This window comes from Emys orbicularis, chromosome 4 (assembly GCF_028017835.1).
Source record: "Emys orbicularis isolate rEmyOrb1 chromosome 4, rEmyOrb1.hap1, whole genome shotgun sequence".
Classification (NCBI taxonomy): domain Eukaryota; kingdom Metazoa; phylum Chordata; order Testudines; family Emydidae; genus Emys; species Emys orbicularis.
The window spans coordinates 138,261,075-138,279,538 of NC_088686.1; the positions used below are offsets into that span (position 1 = coordinate 138,261,075).

Sequence of the window (18,464 nt, forward strand, 5' to 3'; positions counted from 1 at the left end):
TCTGTCCGTTCCAGCTGAGGAATAAGGAGAGACGGACACAACTAGCTAAGCAAGGAGCCCCAGGAGGGGCGATCAGTTTATTTCAATTGCAATTGGGTTTGAGCTCATAAGTCAGCAAGAACAAAGAAAACACTTACACCAAAGCATTATATGCAGTTGCTTATGATAATTTATCGCTCTATGATTGGCCAAAATTTGCCATTATTACCTTACATAATTAGCAAGTTACATGTATCTGCCCCTCTTATGACCTCTTATTGTTTATTTATTTGCCCCCTCCTTGCTTATTTTGCAAACCAAGCGGTTAGCTATTTACAGGACGCAGGCACAGAAAGTTCCATTGTCTCCAGGTTTGGAGTTTGGCTACATTTCCTCTCGAAGGAACTTCCTGAGTTAAGACATAGCTATAGCTGTGCTGTATAGCTTCCATGTGTACGTGACAAATTTGCCCCCTGGCAGTTAAGTAGAATAATTTTATATCAACATGAGCTCCTTTGACTTATTTGTCACATGGACAGGCGAATACTTGGCTACCTTCTAGGGCTGGGGGAGGAGGGCTGCAAAGCACCTGCGCATATAAACAGCACTCTGGACAGGTGGGTGCACCCCCCCTGGTCTATAGCATATTTGAAGGGAGAGGTGCTGTCTCTCCCCCCCTCCCAACTCCAATTGTGAGATGTCCCACAAAACCCAGTACACTGCAGAGCTCTGGGGTGCTGCGACCTCCAGATCCGCTCACTGCACTGAGCGCTGGAAGATCTGCAGGCACAGATCCATTTGTACGGTGCACAGCAGCTCACGGGCCCTGCCAGAAAAATAAAGCTACTAGTCCAGGGGGCTGCACCCGAAGTTCACGAGGAAACATCAGCTACTGCAGAACATGCCTGCCGACACAGGTGAAAGGAGCACACCCTAGCGTGGCTCTGACCTCCTGGCTTCCCAGGTGCAATACACAATGTTTGTTTTGCACTCTAAAGCCTTTGATGATTTGGCTGTTGTAGTACGTTGGCTCTCTTCTCGAGTGATACCTGGAGAGCCGGGGTTGCGACTAGTGCTACCAGCACCCAGCTGTGCAGCACCCTCAGGCGCAGCCTGCTACCTGCAGCAGGAATCTGGCATGAAAAGCAAGGGCAGATTCGGGGCGAGGAGAGGCAGCTGCACAACGTCAGACGTGTCTCAACTCCTCTCGTGTCTCCAGACGTCTCTCAACTCCTCTCCGACCACTTAGAATCCCAGCCCAGGTACGAGCACGCGGATGCACCAGGCACTGGACCCTAGACCCAGTCTTCAGGTGTTAAAGGATATGAATGGCAGGGTCTTGCTCACAGCACTTGATGGTCATCAGTAAATAGGAACCCCAAACTGCTCAGCACATGAATCCAGCCAGCCCAGGCTCCTGGCACCAGCTGCTCCAGAGGAAGGTGCAAGAAATCCCCTAATGAGCAATACGGACAAACCTGCCCACAGAAGTTTCGCCCTGACCCCAGTCAGGTGCTAGTGGGCAGCAGGAGGGGTTATTAGTCCTCTCTAGGACCCTTTTGCCTTGGGAGGATGGGCAGGGCCCGCAATCAACACTTGCTAAGTCACTGATTGTAAACGTTACGGAATTGTTCGGCCAATGATGCAGATGCCCTCGAAACACATTACAGCCCTTCACCCTGCCCTTTCTACTACCTGCTGGCTGCTACCGAGGCGGAGACGTGTGCGATGGGATGAAGGAAACTGCCTCCACGGGCCTTGGGTACCACCCGCATGCGACGTGGGCAAGTGGTCTCACTGCAGCATCATTCTATTCGTTTTAAGCGCACTCCTCCCCGTGCCTGGTACAGGAATAGCCCCCCCTTTCTTTTCGATAGCCTCTGTAGGGATGGCTATCCCGCAGCCAGAGGGGCGACTGCGGCTCCTATAGACATCCCCCAGCTAGCTTGGGTCTGGCTAGCTTGAAAGCAATAGCCGTGAAGCCCCGACAGCTTGGGGCTAGCTCGCTTGCTCCGGTATCGCGACCCATGCCACAGTCACACCTCTGCCTGCAGTGGCTACCTCGCCAGCCCAGGAAGGACGGATACCACACCAGAGCCTGTTTCAGGCCCGTCCCTCAAGGCATCATTTATTGATTAACCAGGAACTTAGGCAAAATCCCCAAATAAGGTACTGCCTCTGCCCGGCACCAGCTCCTACAAGCTCTTCCCTCACCCAGTGCACAGAGCCAGGGACTCCCATAGGAACCTTGCTACTTCCTGCAGCTCTCACCCCCAACCTGTGTACCGGGGAGTCACCTGACAGCTGGGTTCTTTCCCTGACCACAGCAATTCCTGCAAGCATCAGGATCCCAGCCACTCTCAACTGAGCTCTTGCTGGCCTTTATAAAGACCAGGTGCTTTTCAAGCTATCACCTGATGCCCTGGCCCCACAGCCTGCGAGGATTAGTCACAGGTGGGCTGGGCCCATCTCCCCTTAAAGGGGCCAGGCATGCTTATGACACCTATCTAAAGAGTTCTGGAGGCGCCAGTCATGGATCCATAGTTAAAGCTGACCGAATTGTGTTCTTAAAGCAAGGATTCAACTTGTTCATTATGTCTAGAGAACACAGCCTATCCCCTCTAAATTACAGCCCTCATTCCAAGCGGAGGCCGAATTCTTCAAGAATTTACAAATCAATCTATTAGTTTAGGAGTGAAAATGGATTTAAAATTGGGCCTTTAGAAAGTTAGCATTTGGCATCAGGTTTTTTGTTGGGGGTTTTTTTTTTTTTTTTGGTCCTTTTTGATCTCAGTTTAGCCATTGTCTATCTAGACTTCTCTGGACAACATGCTTCTAGCCGTGAGCTCAGTTTGTGTTTAGCAGGTCACAGGTCACACCGCTCCGTGCACGTTGCCATCGGATTATTGATCAGCAAATTATGAGTTGTGAACTGACCCACCACAAGGCGTCCCTTGCACGGACATTAGTACAAAGTGAACACAGCCATTGTATTCTGTCACACCTGGTTAAGGCCAAGGACAGGGAGGTGAGCCCTGGGGCACCCACGCAGAGAGCCCAGCATGGCCCCACAGACCCGGGAGCTGGGCTCCGTCTGCCAGGCAAAGGCCACTCTGCTGTGATCGGGTCAGGGGCAATCAGAGCACGCCCTGGGATCCCAGCAGATGGCACCACTGTGTCCTTCCTCCTCACCCTGCCATACCCCCAGCTCCCCGGGCAGGGGAGAAAAGCTGGGAGGGAAGGGGCACGTCCCAGAGCCAAGCCCTCCCCACAGCCAGGGGCCACGGGGTTGGGGAGATGGGCCCAGAGGGGCTCGGGAACAAGTGTCAGGCTGTGCCCGCCAGGGTGCTTTGGTGGCGAATGGGAGCAGCGAACCAGCCAAGGCCACTGCAGCCCAGGCGACTTTGTTCCGACCAAAACAAATAAAACCTGATCGCTTCTTGCACCGGCCCGGGATGGGAGCCTGGAATCTCACAAGAGGCCGAGAGAGACAGGCAGCAGGGTGCTCCCCAGGCAAAGATCTCGCCCCAGGAGCACCTCCCTGCTCCTGCACCAGGGATAGATCCCAGGGGAGTCTTGGAGAGAGCCTCCTGGGAAAGGGAACCAGAGAAGCCAGGGATCAGTCAGCAGCCCCAGTCCCTGCCCCATGTCCCAGGTGTGCAACACGGAGCACGGGACACGCAGCCTCGGCCACAGCCACCACAGGAAGGGGTTAATGACAGTGTGTGGGCTGGGCCTGTTACCAGGGTTATGTGCTTGGCATTCTTCCCCCGCCTGCAGAGCCCCCCCCCCCTGCTTGCTACAGCCCCTCAAAGCACAGACCCCCCCCCCCGCCTGCTACACCCCAGCTCACTGCACAGCCTCTCCCACCTGCTACACCACCTCACTGCACAGTCCCACCGCCTACTACACCCCATCTCACTGCACAGCCCCTCCCGCCTGCTACACTCCCTCAATGCACAGCCCCCTCTGCCACTGCACAGCCTCTCCTGCCTGCTACACCCCCTCACTGCACAGTCCCCTGCCCATTACACCCCATCTCACTGCACAGCCCCTCCCGCCTGCTACACCCCAGCTCATTGCACAGCCCTCCGCCTGCTACACCCCCTCACTGTACAGCTCCTCCTGCCTCCTACACCCCATCTCACTGCACAGCCCCCTCTACCCTTCCACAGCCCCCTTGTCTGCTACACCCCATCTCACTGCACAGCCCCCCTCTGCCCACTGCACACCCCATCCCGCTGAATTACCCCTTTCCACTGCACACCCCACCCCTGCACAGCAGATCTCCCAGCTATTGGCTAGGCAGCAGCAGCAGATTCCTGGGTGGAGCTTTTGTCTGCACATCATTCCCGGGAACCCCGACCCCTCCCTTCCCCCCTTCTCTGTCCCCCCCACAGCACTCTGCTTGCCTCACCTCCCCGCTCTGCCCTTCCACCCCTCCCTTCATTCGCTCCCTTTCTCTCCCCTTCCTTGTCCCCGCTCCCCTCCCCGCCAGCCCCTAGCACTGTCTGGGTCTCACCAGCCTGCACTGGGCGTGGGAGCTGGCTGAGGGCTTTCATCCTCCCAGGAAATTGAGCTGCTGGCAGAGCAGCAAAGCAAACAGCTTTTCTCTCTCCCAGCTGCCAGCATGTCTCTGCAGGGTTAGCCCTAACGGGAGCTGTGCCGCGGGGGAGCCGGGCACCCTGCCGCGCTGCTGGGGAGAACTTGGCTCCTCAGGCCTCAGCCCGTCCTCTGGATGCCCCTCTGCCGGTCTAGGCCCTTCAGCAGCAGAACGCCACGGAGGAGGTGCAGAGAAAGAGCCAGGTGATGGAGGAGCTGAGTGAGGAAGGAGAATTGTTAGGCGCTAACTACACTGTGTAGGCTTGGCCGAAGGGCCGGGGGGAGGATGGCGACAAACGGGTGATTGGCCCGGAGCAGAGGGCGGATGGAGGGCAGCCCGAGGGGCAGAGCCAGGAGGCCTGGGGTGGAGCACAGGAGAGGCGAACGGCTGCTGAATTCCAGGGCAGTTGCTAAATCTGGAATGTAGGGGAGCCCCAGTGGCGGGTACATTGAGTCATGGAGGCTGGGGCCAGCCCACAGGGCCCACTGGGATGGGCTAGGAACAAGGCTGGACAGTAGGGCATGGGCAGGGCCAGCCCTATCCCAGCCTGCTGTGGGATGGGGCCCAGCTCTGCAGCCTCTTGTCCACAGCACTCGGCCTTCCTGCCTGCTGTCCTGGCTCAGCATCACAGGGCAGGGCTGGAGCCTTGGACTGGGCAGGGAGCTGAATCTCACAGGTGGCCTCCCAGCGCTGGCCTGGGCGGTGGTGTGACGTTGTGCAGTCTATATGGTTTTATAAACATTTAATAAGTGAATATAATGTAACTGAGATATGCTTCGTGCAAAAGGTCTCTTGTAAGGTATCATTACAAAGCTTATAATCTACTGAGTATGATCATCCGATTTGTATAAATGTACCACTCTTGTATCTGAAACTAGAAATATGAAATATAACTCTGAGGGCCTATTGTAATTATGCAAAGTGTGGGCCATTAATGGTGGTTTGGAATCTTGATGACTCCCATTAACTAGGACCATTGTCCGCAAATGGCTGTGTTTTACCTGTAAGTCTTCCTATATATCTGTGTGCTGGCAAGTGGGTAATGAAGTCTTGCAGTGACATGTGATCATGTCACCTGAACTGGAATCCATCTTTACCCTGGTGTCTTTCCATTGAGAAGGAGGGGGTGGGAACTCAGAGAGGGACAAAAGGATTCCCGCCTTATGCAAAAGTTATATAAGGGGGTGGAAGAGAGGAAAGAGCCATCATGAGGAATCCCCTAGCTACCACCTGAGCTGGGACAAGAGCTGTACCAGGGGAAAGAATTGTGCCCAGGCCTGGAAGGTGTCCAGTCAGAGGAAAAAACTTACTGAAGCATCTCTGAGGGTGAGATTATCTGTATTCAGTTTGATTAGACATAGATTTGCGCATTTTATTTTATTTTGCTTGGTGACTTACTTTGTTCTGTTACTACTTGGAACTACTTAAATCCTACTTTCTGTATTTAATAAAATCACTTTTTACATAATAATTAACTCAGAGTATGTATTAATACCTGGGGGAGCAAACAACTGTGCATATCTCTCTATCAGTGTTCTAGAGGGCGAACAATTTATGAGTTTACCCTGCATTCGCTTTATACAGGGTAAAACGGATTTATTTGGGTTTAGACCCCATTGGGAGTTGGGCATCTGAGTGCTAAAGACCAGCACACTTCTGTGAGCTGTTTTCAGGTAAACCTGCAGCTTAGGGGCAAGTAATTCAGACCCTAGGTCTGTGTTGGAGCAGACGGGAGTGTCTGGCTCAGCCAGACAGGGTGCTGGGGCCCCGAGCTGGCAGGGAAAACAGGAGCAGAGGTAGTCTTGGCACATCAGTTGGCAGCTCCCAGGAGGGTTTCTGTGATCCAACCCGTCACAGTTGGCACCAGATAAAGTTGCACGTCCTGTTCCTGCTGCTGCCCGGCCGCTCTGCTCTCGTTCAAAGCTGCTGGGCAAACACCGGCCTTTTCCTACAGTTACGTAAATAAACATGAGCCCGATTCACCAGTCACTGAACCTAGGTCGAGTCCAGCTCACTAGAGCCTCGTGGCCCCGCAAGGAACATTCCTTTATGTAAATGTTACATGAAATCTGATGAGCAGCTGGACAGAGAAATGGGTGAGAAAAGCCAGGGAGCGGAGCACAAGGGATGCAGCAGCTAGCCCTGGCTGGAGAACTTAGCCTTGACTCTGAACCTAAAGTTGGGCTCATTATCCGAGCAACATCGTCTCCACACGCTGGAGCCAGGCCAGGTGACCGTTCGCAGGGCAGGGGGCTGCTTCGGTAGGAACAGACATGGAAACGGGTTCTGAACGAAACCAGATCAGATCTTTTACTCCAACCAGCGGCTGAATCTCTTTGCTGCTTCACCTCACACCCTCCTGGGACACAGCCAGCCCAAGGAGCCACACACTGCGCGCCTGCTGCTGCAGCCGCCCCCCCCGGTCATTCTGGCCCAGGCAGACTCGGAAAGGAGCAACCATCTCATGAGCAAACGAAACCTGGCAGGGTGGCCAGGCTGCTGCCGCCAAAGGAGCCCATGGATCGCTCTCGGAGTAAGGCAGCGAGCACTGAGGAAGGGGGCTCTAGGGATGACTCCAAACAAAGACGTGAGAACTGTCGCCTCTGTGGGAAAATCTGCAGCGTCAGCATCTAATTCAGTATTTACGTACATGCTACCAAAATCACCCTCCGGTACAGCGCTTAACGCCCCAGAACACAGCCCGGCAACCGCCGCTAGACTCAGCTGGGAAAGAGCTCTGCTTCAGACCTGGCACGATAGGAACGACAGCTGATGGTAGCAGCAGCAGGTAGGCACCCACTACACGCTGGGAATATGCCCACGAGAGGCAATACCCAGAGCAATATGGTAAATCTCATAGAATCCCAGGACTGGAAGGGACCTCGAGAGGTCATCTAGTCCACTCGCCTGCCCTCATGGCAGGACTCAGTATTCTCTAGCCCGTCCCGGACAGGGGTTTGTCCGACCTGCTCTTAACAATCAGAGACACAGAAGAAGAACTGCTCCGCTGGCTGCAGGGGCGGCTCTGTGGGTTTTGCCGCCCCAAGCACGGCAGTCAGGCGGCCGCCGGTGGCGGTCCCGCGGATTCGGCGGCGTTTCTGCGGGTCATCTGCCGGTCCCGCGGCTTCAGCCTACCTGCCGCCGAATTGCCGCCGAAACCGCGGGACCGGCGGACCTCCCGCAGGCATGCCGCTGAAGGCCACCTGACTGCCGCCCTCACATCGACCAGCAGGCCGCCCCCCGTGGTGCTGCGAAGGGAATACAGTAGAACTCCGTTTATCCGACCCTCCATTATCCAGCCACTCTCCGTATTAACCCAACAACCAGCTCCAGAAGTGGGCGAGCTCTCCTGTGGCCACCAGATGGCGCTGCAGCCTCACACTTTCCCATTCTCTGGCTTATCTAAATTTTTGATGATCCGATCCGGCCCCCGGTCCCTATTAGATCGGAGGACAAGCTCTCTCTTAAGATGGAGTCCGAGAACCCTCTGCACAACATGAAACCTATATTTTTTACTTCACTTAGGCCTGATCTATAGACAGATTTTGAATTGATACAACTATGTCAATTAGGGATGTGATTTAAAAAAAAAATAGTTACACTGATACAAACCCTAGTTATATTGGGATACAGCTGATGTATCAGTATAGCTTATTCTCCTTCCCCTGCCTCCGATTTTTCCTCAGCTACCTGAGCATGTCCAGAACTGGGAGAATGTTAGCAGGCTGTCAATGGCTTGCATTGAAAAATCCAGTGTGCAAACATGAAAACACAGTCTAAGTTTTGCTGGATAGAAAATTTCCAACAAAGTTTTGCTGGAACATACCAATGCATTGAACCCAAAATGTTTTTCAGAAACATCTTGGGTTTGATTAACTTTCCTGGCAGGCTGCTGGAGACCATGCTCCAGGGCAGCACTGCCATGCCAGGGCTTCCAGGATCCCTGCTGCGGGACCTGGGAGCCTGAAAGCTCCGGGAGTTCCATCTCCATCTCTAATCAGCAAGGAGCCTGGAAGCTCTGTGCAGGGCCGGCTCCAGGCACCAGCCTTCCAAGCAGGTGCTTGGGGCGGCAATCTGCAAGGGGCGGCAGTCCGTGTGTTTTTGCAGCCCCAAGCGGCACGCGGAATTGCTGCCAGAGACGGCGGGGGCAGTCCGTGTGCCATTAGGGCGGCACGTGAGTTTCCGCAGTGGTGGCAATTCGGCGGCAGCTTCTATGTTCAGCTGCCCGCGGCGGCAATTTGGCGGCAGCTTCTGTCTTCCGGCTGAAGACAGAAGCTGCCGCCGAATTGCGCCGCCGCGGAAATGTGTGTCCGGCCCTAACGGCACACGGACTGCCCCCGCCGTCCCCAGCGGCAATTCCGCGCGCTGCTTGAGGCGGCAAAAACAGTAGAGCTGGCCCTGGCTCTGTGAACCCCAGCTTCTGAGCTGGCAGCCCTGGGAGCCAGCTGGCCCAGGAGTCTGAAAGCCCTGGAGCCACAGACCCTGCAAGCTCTGGCAGCCCCTGCCTGAAACTGACAAGAATCAAGTCAGTTTCACTCAGCTGCTGCTGGGGTCCCAAGGAGCAGATTGTGTGTCCCTGTTTCTTTCAGAATTTCTGAGTTGTGGGAAATTTAAAAAAATTTGGTTTTGCTCCCATTCAGAAGGAAACAAATTCTAAAATACGGAAATTTCCCACAAACTAGAAATCCTGAATTTTGGCCAGCTCTAATCCTAAGCCCCTATAACATTGACACATCACAGCCAGTTTTCCTCCGAGCGCTGAAAGAGTCACTCGGAGGGGCTGGGATACCCATGTGCTATTTTACATCCGAACTACCAACCCTCCATGCCAATCGATGACAAAGCTGGAATGTATGGCCTGGTATCGATCTGCTGAAGATGTTAATTTGGACTACATTATTTTACATACGTAATGCTAGGTCCATTTCTCTTATCCTCACTCCTGGCTGGGGTAAGGCAAGTCCTCTCATTAAACACAGGGAGGTATACCTGCCTCTGGGAAGACATGTAGCGGGACAGCTCCGTGTATGCGCACATGTGCATTATACCTGGAAGATGGCTGATGGGTGCGTTCTCTGTGCTTTGCAGGGAAAGAGGAGAGCCTTGAGGCAATGGACTAGCTCCCTGCGGAAAGCAGTCTGGGTGCAGGCATAGAGATACACATTCACAGCTGAGTTGGTCAGTTCCAGCATAGTACCAAAGTCCACCGCAATGTTAATGGCCTTGGAGTAATCTTGTCTCTCTATGTCGTAATGGCAGGTCCTGAGAATAATCTGCGTGACGAACCTGGTGGCGCCCAGATAAGCGAACATCATCGAGACAGTCACAAGGAGGAGGATGGATTTCTTCTTCTGGTACCTGAATTGGGTCCCAGAGTTCATTCGGTGGAGCCCTCCAGCCATCACACAGTGCACTTTGTTGCTGAGGACGATCTGCCTGAGGATCAGGCTGTTCAAGGTGAAGATGATGATATAAGGGACAATGTTGACCAGTGAGGTCTGAAACCAAACCAGCCCCTCAACGTAGGAGTTGGGAAGGTCAGGATTAAACTTGCAGATCGCCCGCCCCGTCCCATTCACCCTTTCTGATCTGTTGGACCAATAATACGGGATAGCCACTAGGTAGCCGCAGATGTGAACCAAGGCGATCGTGTAGAGCGTGCGTCTCGGGGAGCACAGCTTTGCCTTCAGCTTGAAGGTGTTGATAGCCACGAAGCGCTTGACGGTGAAGGAGACCACCAACCAGACGGAGGCATTGACTGCACCATAATTGAAGACATCCCGGAGGGATAGTTCAGTGGTTTGAGCATTGGCCTGCTAAACCCAGTGTTGTGAGTTCAATCCTTGAGGGGGCCACTTAGGGATCTGGAGCAAAAATCAGTACTTGGTCCTGCTAGTGAAGGCAGGGGGCTGGACTTGATGATCTTTCAAGGTCCCTTCCAGTTCTAGGAGATAGGATATCTCCATTAATTTATTTATTATTATTTATGCCCCCATCTGTTCTCCTGTTCCCTGAGCACCTTTATCTCCTGTTGCACTTAGAAACCCAGGGTTCAGTGTGGAACATGCTCAGAAGTGATCTTCCATTTTATAGCTAGAGCTAGAAAAATCCACCCCCATTCAAAGTTGTTTCCCCAGGTTTGAAATAGCGTCTCCAGGTGTCCACATTTCAAAAAGGAAATTGAAACACTGGAAAGGGCTTAGAAAAAGGTTACTGGAATTAACTTAGGTCTGGAAAACCTGCCTTACAGTTAGAGATTTCAGAAGCGCAGTCTATTTAGGGTAGCAGAGGGAAGATTAAGAAACCACTTGATCAGGGTCTACAGGTACCTATACATGAAAATGATTTCTGATAGTAGAGAGCTCTTTAACCTAGCAGACAAAGGCATGTCAAAAATCCAGTGGCTGGAAGTTGAAGCTAGACAAATAGAGATTGAATATAAGGCACACCTTTTTGACAGTGAGGGTAACTCACCTAGGGACTTGGTGGATTCTCCATCACTAGAAGTCTTTAAGTCAAGACTGGGTGTGTCTCTCTAAAGCCCTGCTCCAGGGCAACCAGAAGCTATGAGATGGATGCAGGATCACAATTCTTCCTTTCAGCCTTAAAATGTATGAAGATGACTATCCAGCCACACCCCTCCTGCCCCGCATACTCACATGGGATCCCAATTATGGCCAGAAGCGGGTAAAACACTTTCTGCAGCGTTATCATCCAATGATCCTGAGTCATTATAGAGGACAGCTCTGCTTTCCCAAGGTCTCAAACAACATCCGAAGAAGTGGGTTGTAGCCCACGAAAGCTTATGCTCTAATAAATTTGTTAGTCTCTAAGGTGCCACAAGTACTCCTGTTATTTTTGCGGATACAGACTAACACGGCTGCTACTCTGAAAACTGCTAACTAGTTCGCCAGCTCCAGGACAAGGAGCAGGTCGTCTGTCACAGTTTTGTTTTCAGCTTATCTTTCTAATAAGCCCTCTTAAAACAAAATTACTGTCTTTTAATTTACTGCTGCGGCTAGAAACCCCACGTTAATGATTACCTGGCTGGAGAAAGAAAGGGGAACATGAAGAGGCAGATGGAACTGTTAGATCAGTACAAATTAAACAGGACCCATTACAGAGCCAGGCACATGGGCAGCGAGCACAGCCGCCCCCGACCTACCACTGGACGCCTGGGCCATGGTGGCCCCACCTGTACTTCGCCTCTTCCCGTCCCTGCTCTGCCCCTTCCCCAAGGCCCCCATTGGGCCCAGCTGCCTGGCTGAGTCCCTCCTCTCCTCTCCTCCACTCCACCCACCCTCTCCAGAGGTCCCCTCCGCTCCCACGTCCCACCTTTCCTTCACCCCCTCTCCCCTGCAAGCCCCACCACCATCTGCCACTCACCGCTCACTGTGTCCCTGTGGGCGGTGGGGTTCTCGCAGGGGAGGGGGTGGAGGAGAGGCGGGACATGGAGAGCACGAGCAGCGGGGGCTTTGGGGGAAGGGGTTTGTGGAGGAGAGATGCGGGGAGCAGTGGGGTTCTTGTAGGGGAGGGGGGGAGGGACACAGCAAGCGGTGGGGGCCTCACAGGGGTGGGAGGGGGAAGAGGAGGAATGCAGCGAGCAGTGAGGGGGGGGCGTGAGCGGTGGCGGGGTCTGGGGCCGAGTGCGGGCATGGCTGCAGGCAGGAGGGACAGGGAGCTGGCCTCCCCCAGGGGAAGCTTCACCAGCCGCCCATGGCCAGGGATAAGTAACAGTTGGGGTCCAAAGCCATACAGAAACTTCTCTCTCGAGCAGCAGCAGAGCAGGAAGTAGGTTGGCCATTCAGCCGGTTTTAGGTGCTTTGTGCCCTGGCCGGTACTGAGACAAAACCGGACGTGGTCTTGGCCGGTACCAGCCAGGGGACACCGATTTGAAGAGTGCATCACTCCACTCCCGCCGGCGGGACCTGGCATGTGCCGTGCATGAGGGCATGCTGGCAGGGGCGGAGCAGGGTGCACTTCAAAATGGCGTCCTGATGCAGCAAGCCCACTTGCCGGGAGGGGCAGGGTCACGCTGGCAGGGGTGGCCGGTATTCTGGGAATGCGGGAGTGGCCCCCCTAGCAGGCAGTACGGCCTTGTGCTTGAGAACTAGGGTGGGAGACCTGGCCCTTCACGTCTTGGCCAAAGGCATTTAGGCACCGAGTGGGATTTTCAAAACTGCCTCTGCAGGTCAGGTGCCTAACTCCAATTGAGCACAGAAGGGATTTAGGCACCTAACCTACTTAGTTATCTGTCACCTCAATGCCTCTGAACAGCTGGCCCTTTGTCTCTCCATCCGTAAAACAGGCTCAGTGGTGCTTCCTTCCTCCACCCACCCATTATCTGCATGTGCTCTTGGGGCAGAAATCACCTCTTTTCCCGTGTGCGTACCATGCCGGCAGAATGCTGCTATTGTAATATTAACTCCAGCTCCTGCTGTCATATTAACAGCAAAGTCGGGAAGGGGCGTCGTGGGCCGGGGGAGAGATGGACACCCCAGCTCATACCCTAAAGGGCTGTAGGTCTGGGATTCTTACTGATCTAGCCCACCTGCCCGAGGGGAGCAACTCCTAGGAACATCTTCAGGTTCTCATCCTCCCACCATTACAGGGATTTTCAGGCAGGCAGCGGGGGGGAGAGAAATGGAAAAGGGGGTTAGTGGTATAACACTTTGTTTACCAGGAGTGCCCTGATGTGCTAGGCACTGTATGCACTCAGAGGACAGCCCCTGCCCGAGTGCTCACAATCCAAGACACCAGTTCTGCTCCAACAAGCTGTTCAGTGCAAGCTTGTCTAGTGCTCCTTCTCCCCATCAGCCTGTTCTCTGGCATGCACTGACCTCTGCAGGCCAGCACCGTTACTGCCGTTGGGATCTCAAAGCCATTCAGCTCTGACGCATGGGGTAATCTGTCTCCCCCAGAACAGCAGGAAGGGCAACGTCTCTCCAGTCCCAGCACCGAGGGAATCTAGTGCAGCAGCAAGTGGTTAAGGGTCACCGAACAAATGCACTAAGTGTTCTATGAGAAAGCACCAGCAGAGGGAGGAAGAAGCTCCAGGACTGACTCCCTTGTGAGCACATTACACTGATATTTGGGGGTTTCTTGGCCTATAAACGAATTCCATTCATTTTGAGACCCAGACGAGGGCCACTTCGAGCAAGGAAAGGGGGCCTGGGGACCCATAGGCAGGTTACTGCCCCCTGTAGAGGATCCACGTATTCCCTGGCACAGGGACTCCTGTACCTTCCCTCTACTGTCAGTGCATACAGGGGGAGAGATGGACAACTGCTTGTTCCCTTCTAGCAGCTGGGTAAACCCTTCCACCTCTTCTGCTTCATTCCTCTGAGTGCAAGGGGAGCAGGACAGAGTGAGGGGTGCACAAGGCCTTGTGAGTGGAACACTGGTGGGCCCAGGGTCCCTGCAGCCCCCGGTGGGATGCGGCTGCGTGGTCCATTCTTCTCATTGTACATCAAGGTGCTTTTACACACCTTCCTCTGCCTCATGCTGCTAGTAGTTGGCATCTCATGTGACTTGGCCGCTGCATGATCCCATTGTGGGTGGATGAGTGCAGAGGAGAACAGAGCCCCAAATGCTGCTGCCTGGCTGTAGCTGCCGGGGGAGGTTTAGAGTCCCCCTAATGCAGTCCTGGCTGGTGGAGGGGGCACGCTGGACTCCACACTCTGCCCCCTGCTGTTCAACCCTTGCACTTCAGCTGCCCTAGTTTTTAAGCTGTACATACTGCTGCTAATTCTGTGCCCTTCACAACCCGTATCCACTATCCCCGTGAGAGGCTACGCAAGCTGGGAACTGAACCTAGAACTCCATTGCAGAGTCACATCTCAGCCCCGCTGTCGCTCCCAAAGAACCTGTCACATCCAAGGACTCGGCTATGCGCACACATTGAAACTATGGGCGATCCATTACGTCTTCCTCTGGTAACCGGTCCGAAGGACAATAGACGCTGGACTGGCCACTGCTCACCCCTGCACCTCTTCCCAGCACAGCAGTCACACGACAATGATACTGGTTTTTCCTTTTGGTGAGAAAAACGTAACATTCCCATTTTAGGTCAACCCCAAATTAATTGTGTGAGAGATTTTTTTGGTTGAACAACTGAAACAAACAAACAAACAAAAAAATCAATTATTTGCTCAGCTCTAAATAAACCCTCTTCAACTACCCAGCAGTGCACTGCAGTTTTGCAACCTACTTCCATTTTTCTTGCAATGGGAGCTAGTCCATAAAACTCGTGTGCAACAGACACCAGCCGGTGTTAGATGGGGATGCATCTCCAACTAACGAGAGCGCTTTCTATTTCGAGAACAGAGCTTCAGTCAGCAAGAAACATCTTCTCAATCAGCACGCACCCAGGGCTCTTTACATCTGGAAAGCTGCCATTTGTACCCTGCTAGACCAGCACCAGCTCCCAGGGGATACAGTAAAGAGCTGACAGCTAATAGCCTTTCAGTGAGTAACATCCTGGACAAGTCTCATGTCTTTGGGGAGCATTAATAAAGGAACAGGAAGTATTATCTAGAGAGCTCACAGAATGATAAAACAAACACTCCCCTTAGGGAGGACACAGGGTGAGTTAGACATGTAGCTTGGCAGGATTCAATTTAAATTTTTAATCACTGGTAAACGTCAGTTTCGCTGACATACAGAAATTGATTAAAAGCTTTCCATTAATAACAGCTGGCAAGCGTTGTCTGCCCCGAACGTAGCACCTGTAGTGAGCTGCTGTCACTGGACCTGGGGCTGCACGGGGAGCCCTCCGCAGCTCCACTGTCGTGCCCCACTCACTCACCCACTGACCGGGAGCGTGATGGCCATCCCTGGGCGGGAACCATTCAGCAGCGGTTGGCCTCCCTCTCAGATGGAGGCTCCTCCTCCTCCTTGTGGCCCTGACCGGGGGTCTCTGCTCCACCAGGCGAGGACCGCAGCCTCCCTTCCACTCTGCGACTGAGTATCTTGGGCCCCTCGGTCGGGCAGGGAGCCCCCTGCAGCGGGGACTGCCCTAATTCAACTCCCCATTAATTTCCCACGACTGTGAAAATTAAATAGTTAAAAACTGAGGGAAAAAAAGCTTAAAAATCTATATTAATTGCCAACATTTTAAAAAAAAGAATCCAATTCTGCCAAGCCTAGATGCGATTTGATGATGGGTCAGAGTGAGGCTCCATTGTCACAGTTACTAGCCTTCTGACTGTTTTTCTTTGAGATGTGTTGCACATGTGCATTCCACTCTCAGTGCGCAGGTGCCCTGCGTACACTTGTTGGAAATTTTCCCTCAGGGGTACCTGCCGGGGCAGCTCAAGTGTCCTCTGCCATGGCACACCACCGTGTGCCAGTCTAAAGGGCCCCACTGGCCCAGAGCTCTGTCAGTTCCTTCTTGCTGGACAACTCCAAAACAAAGGAGGGCGGGTCGTAGAAGGAACATGTGCAACACACCTCATAGAACAACCGTTATGGGAGGTTAGTAACAGTTTTTTTCTTCTTTAAGTGATTTCACATGTGCATTCCACTCGGTGTCTCTCAAGTCACAAAGCAGTGAAGGGATTGGAGTCTCTGTGCACACAGGCTCACACTTCGACACGTAAGTAGACCTGACGGAGGGCTTTCTACTATTTAACAAGACACCCTGAACTTGAGCCGAGCAAGACTCCTCTCTAGGATTTAGCCAGGGAGCCTCCAGGCTGTTAAACAGAGAACCCGAAGGTTTGGATGGAGCAGCTGACCAGGAACCTGTGAAATTACACGTGGGTCCAAAGGAAGCAATATCAGAGGCTCCATTGACAGATCCAGCAGAATGGAGAACCAGTGCTGCCAAGGCCATGCTGGGCCCGGGCATGGTCCCGTTTGAGCTTTGCCAACACTCGATGTAGGACTGGAATTGGAGGAAAAGTGTAGCAGAGCTTATTCGACCAGGTTAGCAGGAAAGCGTCCATGATGGAACCTGGACTGTGACCTTGTAGGGAACAAAACTGGTGGCATTTCTCGGTGAGCTCTATCATCATCATCATCAGGAGCGGGTGAGATGCCTCCTGAAGAAACTACCAGTCAGGAGAGGAAGAGCACGAAGCCAGCACAGGTTGCGGCTGCCCCTTCTCCGTTAGCTGTCCCGCAGGCGGCTCCTGCTCAATACTGGAATCAGGAACGGGTAGTGCCTGGCGAATAGTCTCCCCACACCTCTCTGACGACACAGCAGGAACGTCTTGTGCAGGAGCGAGAAACAGGGGGCAACCCTATGGGTTCCAAAAGGGCCACTGGACCAGTGGCCGGCCCCAATGACATACCCAATCCCACTCCACCTGAAGGATCTTGAGGCAACCTGGATAGTAACTACCCAGGGGGGAGGAAGGGGAAGAGTAGCATGACTGGCTCCAACGCTGGGAATCATAGGCACCAATCTCCAATTCAGGAGGATGAGTCACCCTGTGCACACCAAGGGGGCAGCTCCTGAGGGTGTCGGAGAACAGCACCGAGTCGGCGAAAAGCGTAGAGCAGCCAACATCACAGGCTTCTCCTTCAACAGTACTGATGGGCATGAAGTCTAAAGCACAGGAAGTTGTCACAGCACCAACACCGGTGCCCCTCTGTCTGCTGGTACTGGGAATGCAGTATCCTGCACTGCCAGGGATACCAGCACCAGCAGGCTCAGCAGATCTCTCGTGGCTGCAAATGCCTTCAGCGTGGTTGGTACTGAGACAATCTCGGGTTGCTGCAGTACTGCAGATGTAGGTGCCACTTGGGGCCCTGGACTCAATGGTGCCTGCCTCAGTGCTGGAGTGAATGGTGCCCATCGTGGCGCCATCTGAGAAGAGGAGTGCGTGGATTTTAGATTCCACATGCTTATTAAATTTAGGTGTCGGTGATCTTCCTCCCTCGGGGTGTCTAGAGACTCTTCTTAGGCACTGGAGAGGGTGAGCTGTGCTGGGTCTTAGGCAGCAGAGGAGGTGCACTCCTAACTGAAGCCCTTAGTGCTGAGTCAGGATGACTGGGTTTTTAAGGGAGTCTCAGGGCTGCATTCATAAGCAAAAAGTTCAGCCTGTCTTCAGTCTTTTTTAGTCCTTGGCTTAGAATCTTTGCAATATTAGCAACGACCCCAAACACAAGCTTCCCCCAAACACGTTAAGCAGCGTGAGGGTGGGTTGCTCGTGGGCATCGGCCTAGAAAAGAGACGCAGGGCATGAAGCCCGGTGACTGAGGCATCGCTCGGTACTGAAAACTGGAAACCCCAGATCTGGGAACTGAAAAAGAAAAGTGCCACAGATAGTACCTAATAACTAACCCTAAGTAACTATAAAACTGGTTAACTATATACAAGAAATTTACAATGAGCTGTACACAGAGTATCTGCTAAGGCAAGCCAAGCAATTCCAGCGACTGTCACGGATGGTAAGAAGGAACCGAATGGGGCTTTGGGGCTGCTGGGTCCTTTATACCAGCACACAGTGGGGTGTGAGAGCAAAGGGCTCTCAAGCTTCCCCAACGAGTACCACTGAGGGAAATGTGAGTGTGCGCAGGGCGCATACACACCAAGAGCGGAATGCACATGTGCAATCAGTTGAAGAAAAACTACTGAGGTAAAGCTTAGAGCCACGACCATAGGAATGCAACTGGCCATCATGGTATAGTTCATGAACTGACAGTTTCCACTACAAATGAACAGGGTAATTGTCCATCTAAGGTGGAACCAAAATACTGAGCAGAGCATTTTGGTTTGAAAACAACTTGCCCATTATCTTCTTAATATAGACACACAGGAAAGGTGAAAAGGGAAGGTTTGAGGTTTTGCCACAAATAGAATCCAATGGGGGATGCAATACAAGAGTTAATCTGGCGCAGAAATGTGCTTGGGACAGATAAGCTATCTGTGGTG

At 53.1% G+C, this 18,464-nt stretch overlaps 1 protein-coding gene across 1 annotated transcript; it reads right to left on the reverse strand.

The window, feature by feature from the left end:
- Positions 1 to 9,624: 9,624 nt before the first annotated feature.
- LOC135877885 (uncharacterized) lies at positions 9,625 to 17,385 on the reverse strand. Its single transcript, XM_065403413.1, has 3 exons — positions 16,879 to 17,385; positions 13,826 to 13,924; positions 9,625 to 10,395 (listed from the first exon to the last, which is right to left on the reverse strand). Exons 1-3 carry the CDS (start codon positions 17,383 to 17,385, stop codon positions 9,625 to 9,627), a joined length of 1,377 nt encoding a protein of 458 aa, XP_065259485.1.
- Positions 17,386 to 18,464: the final 1,079 nt, after the last annotated feature.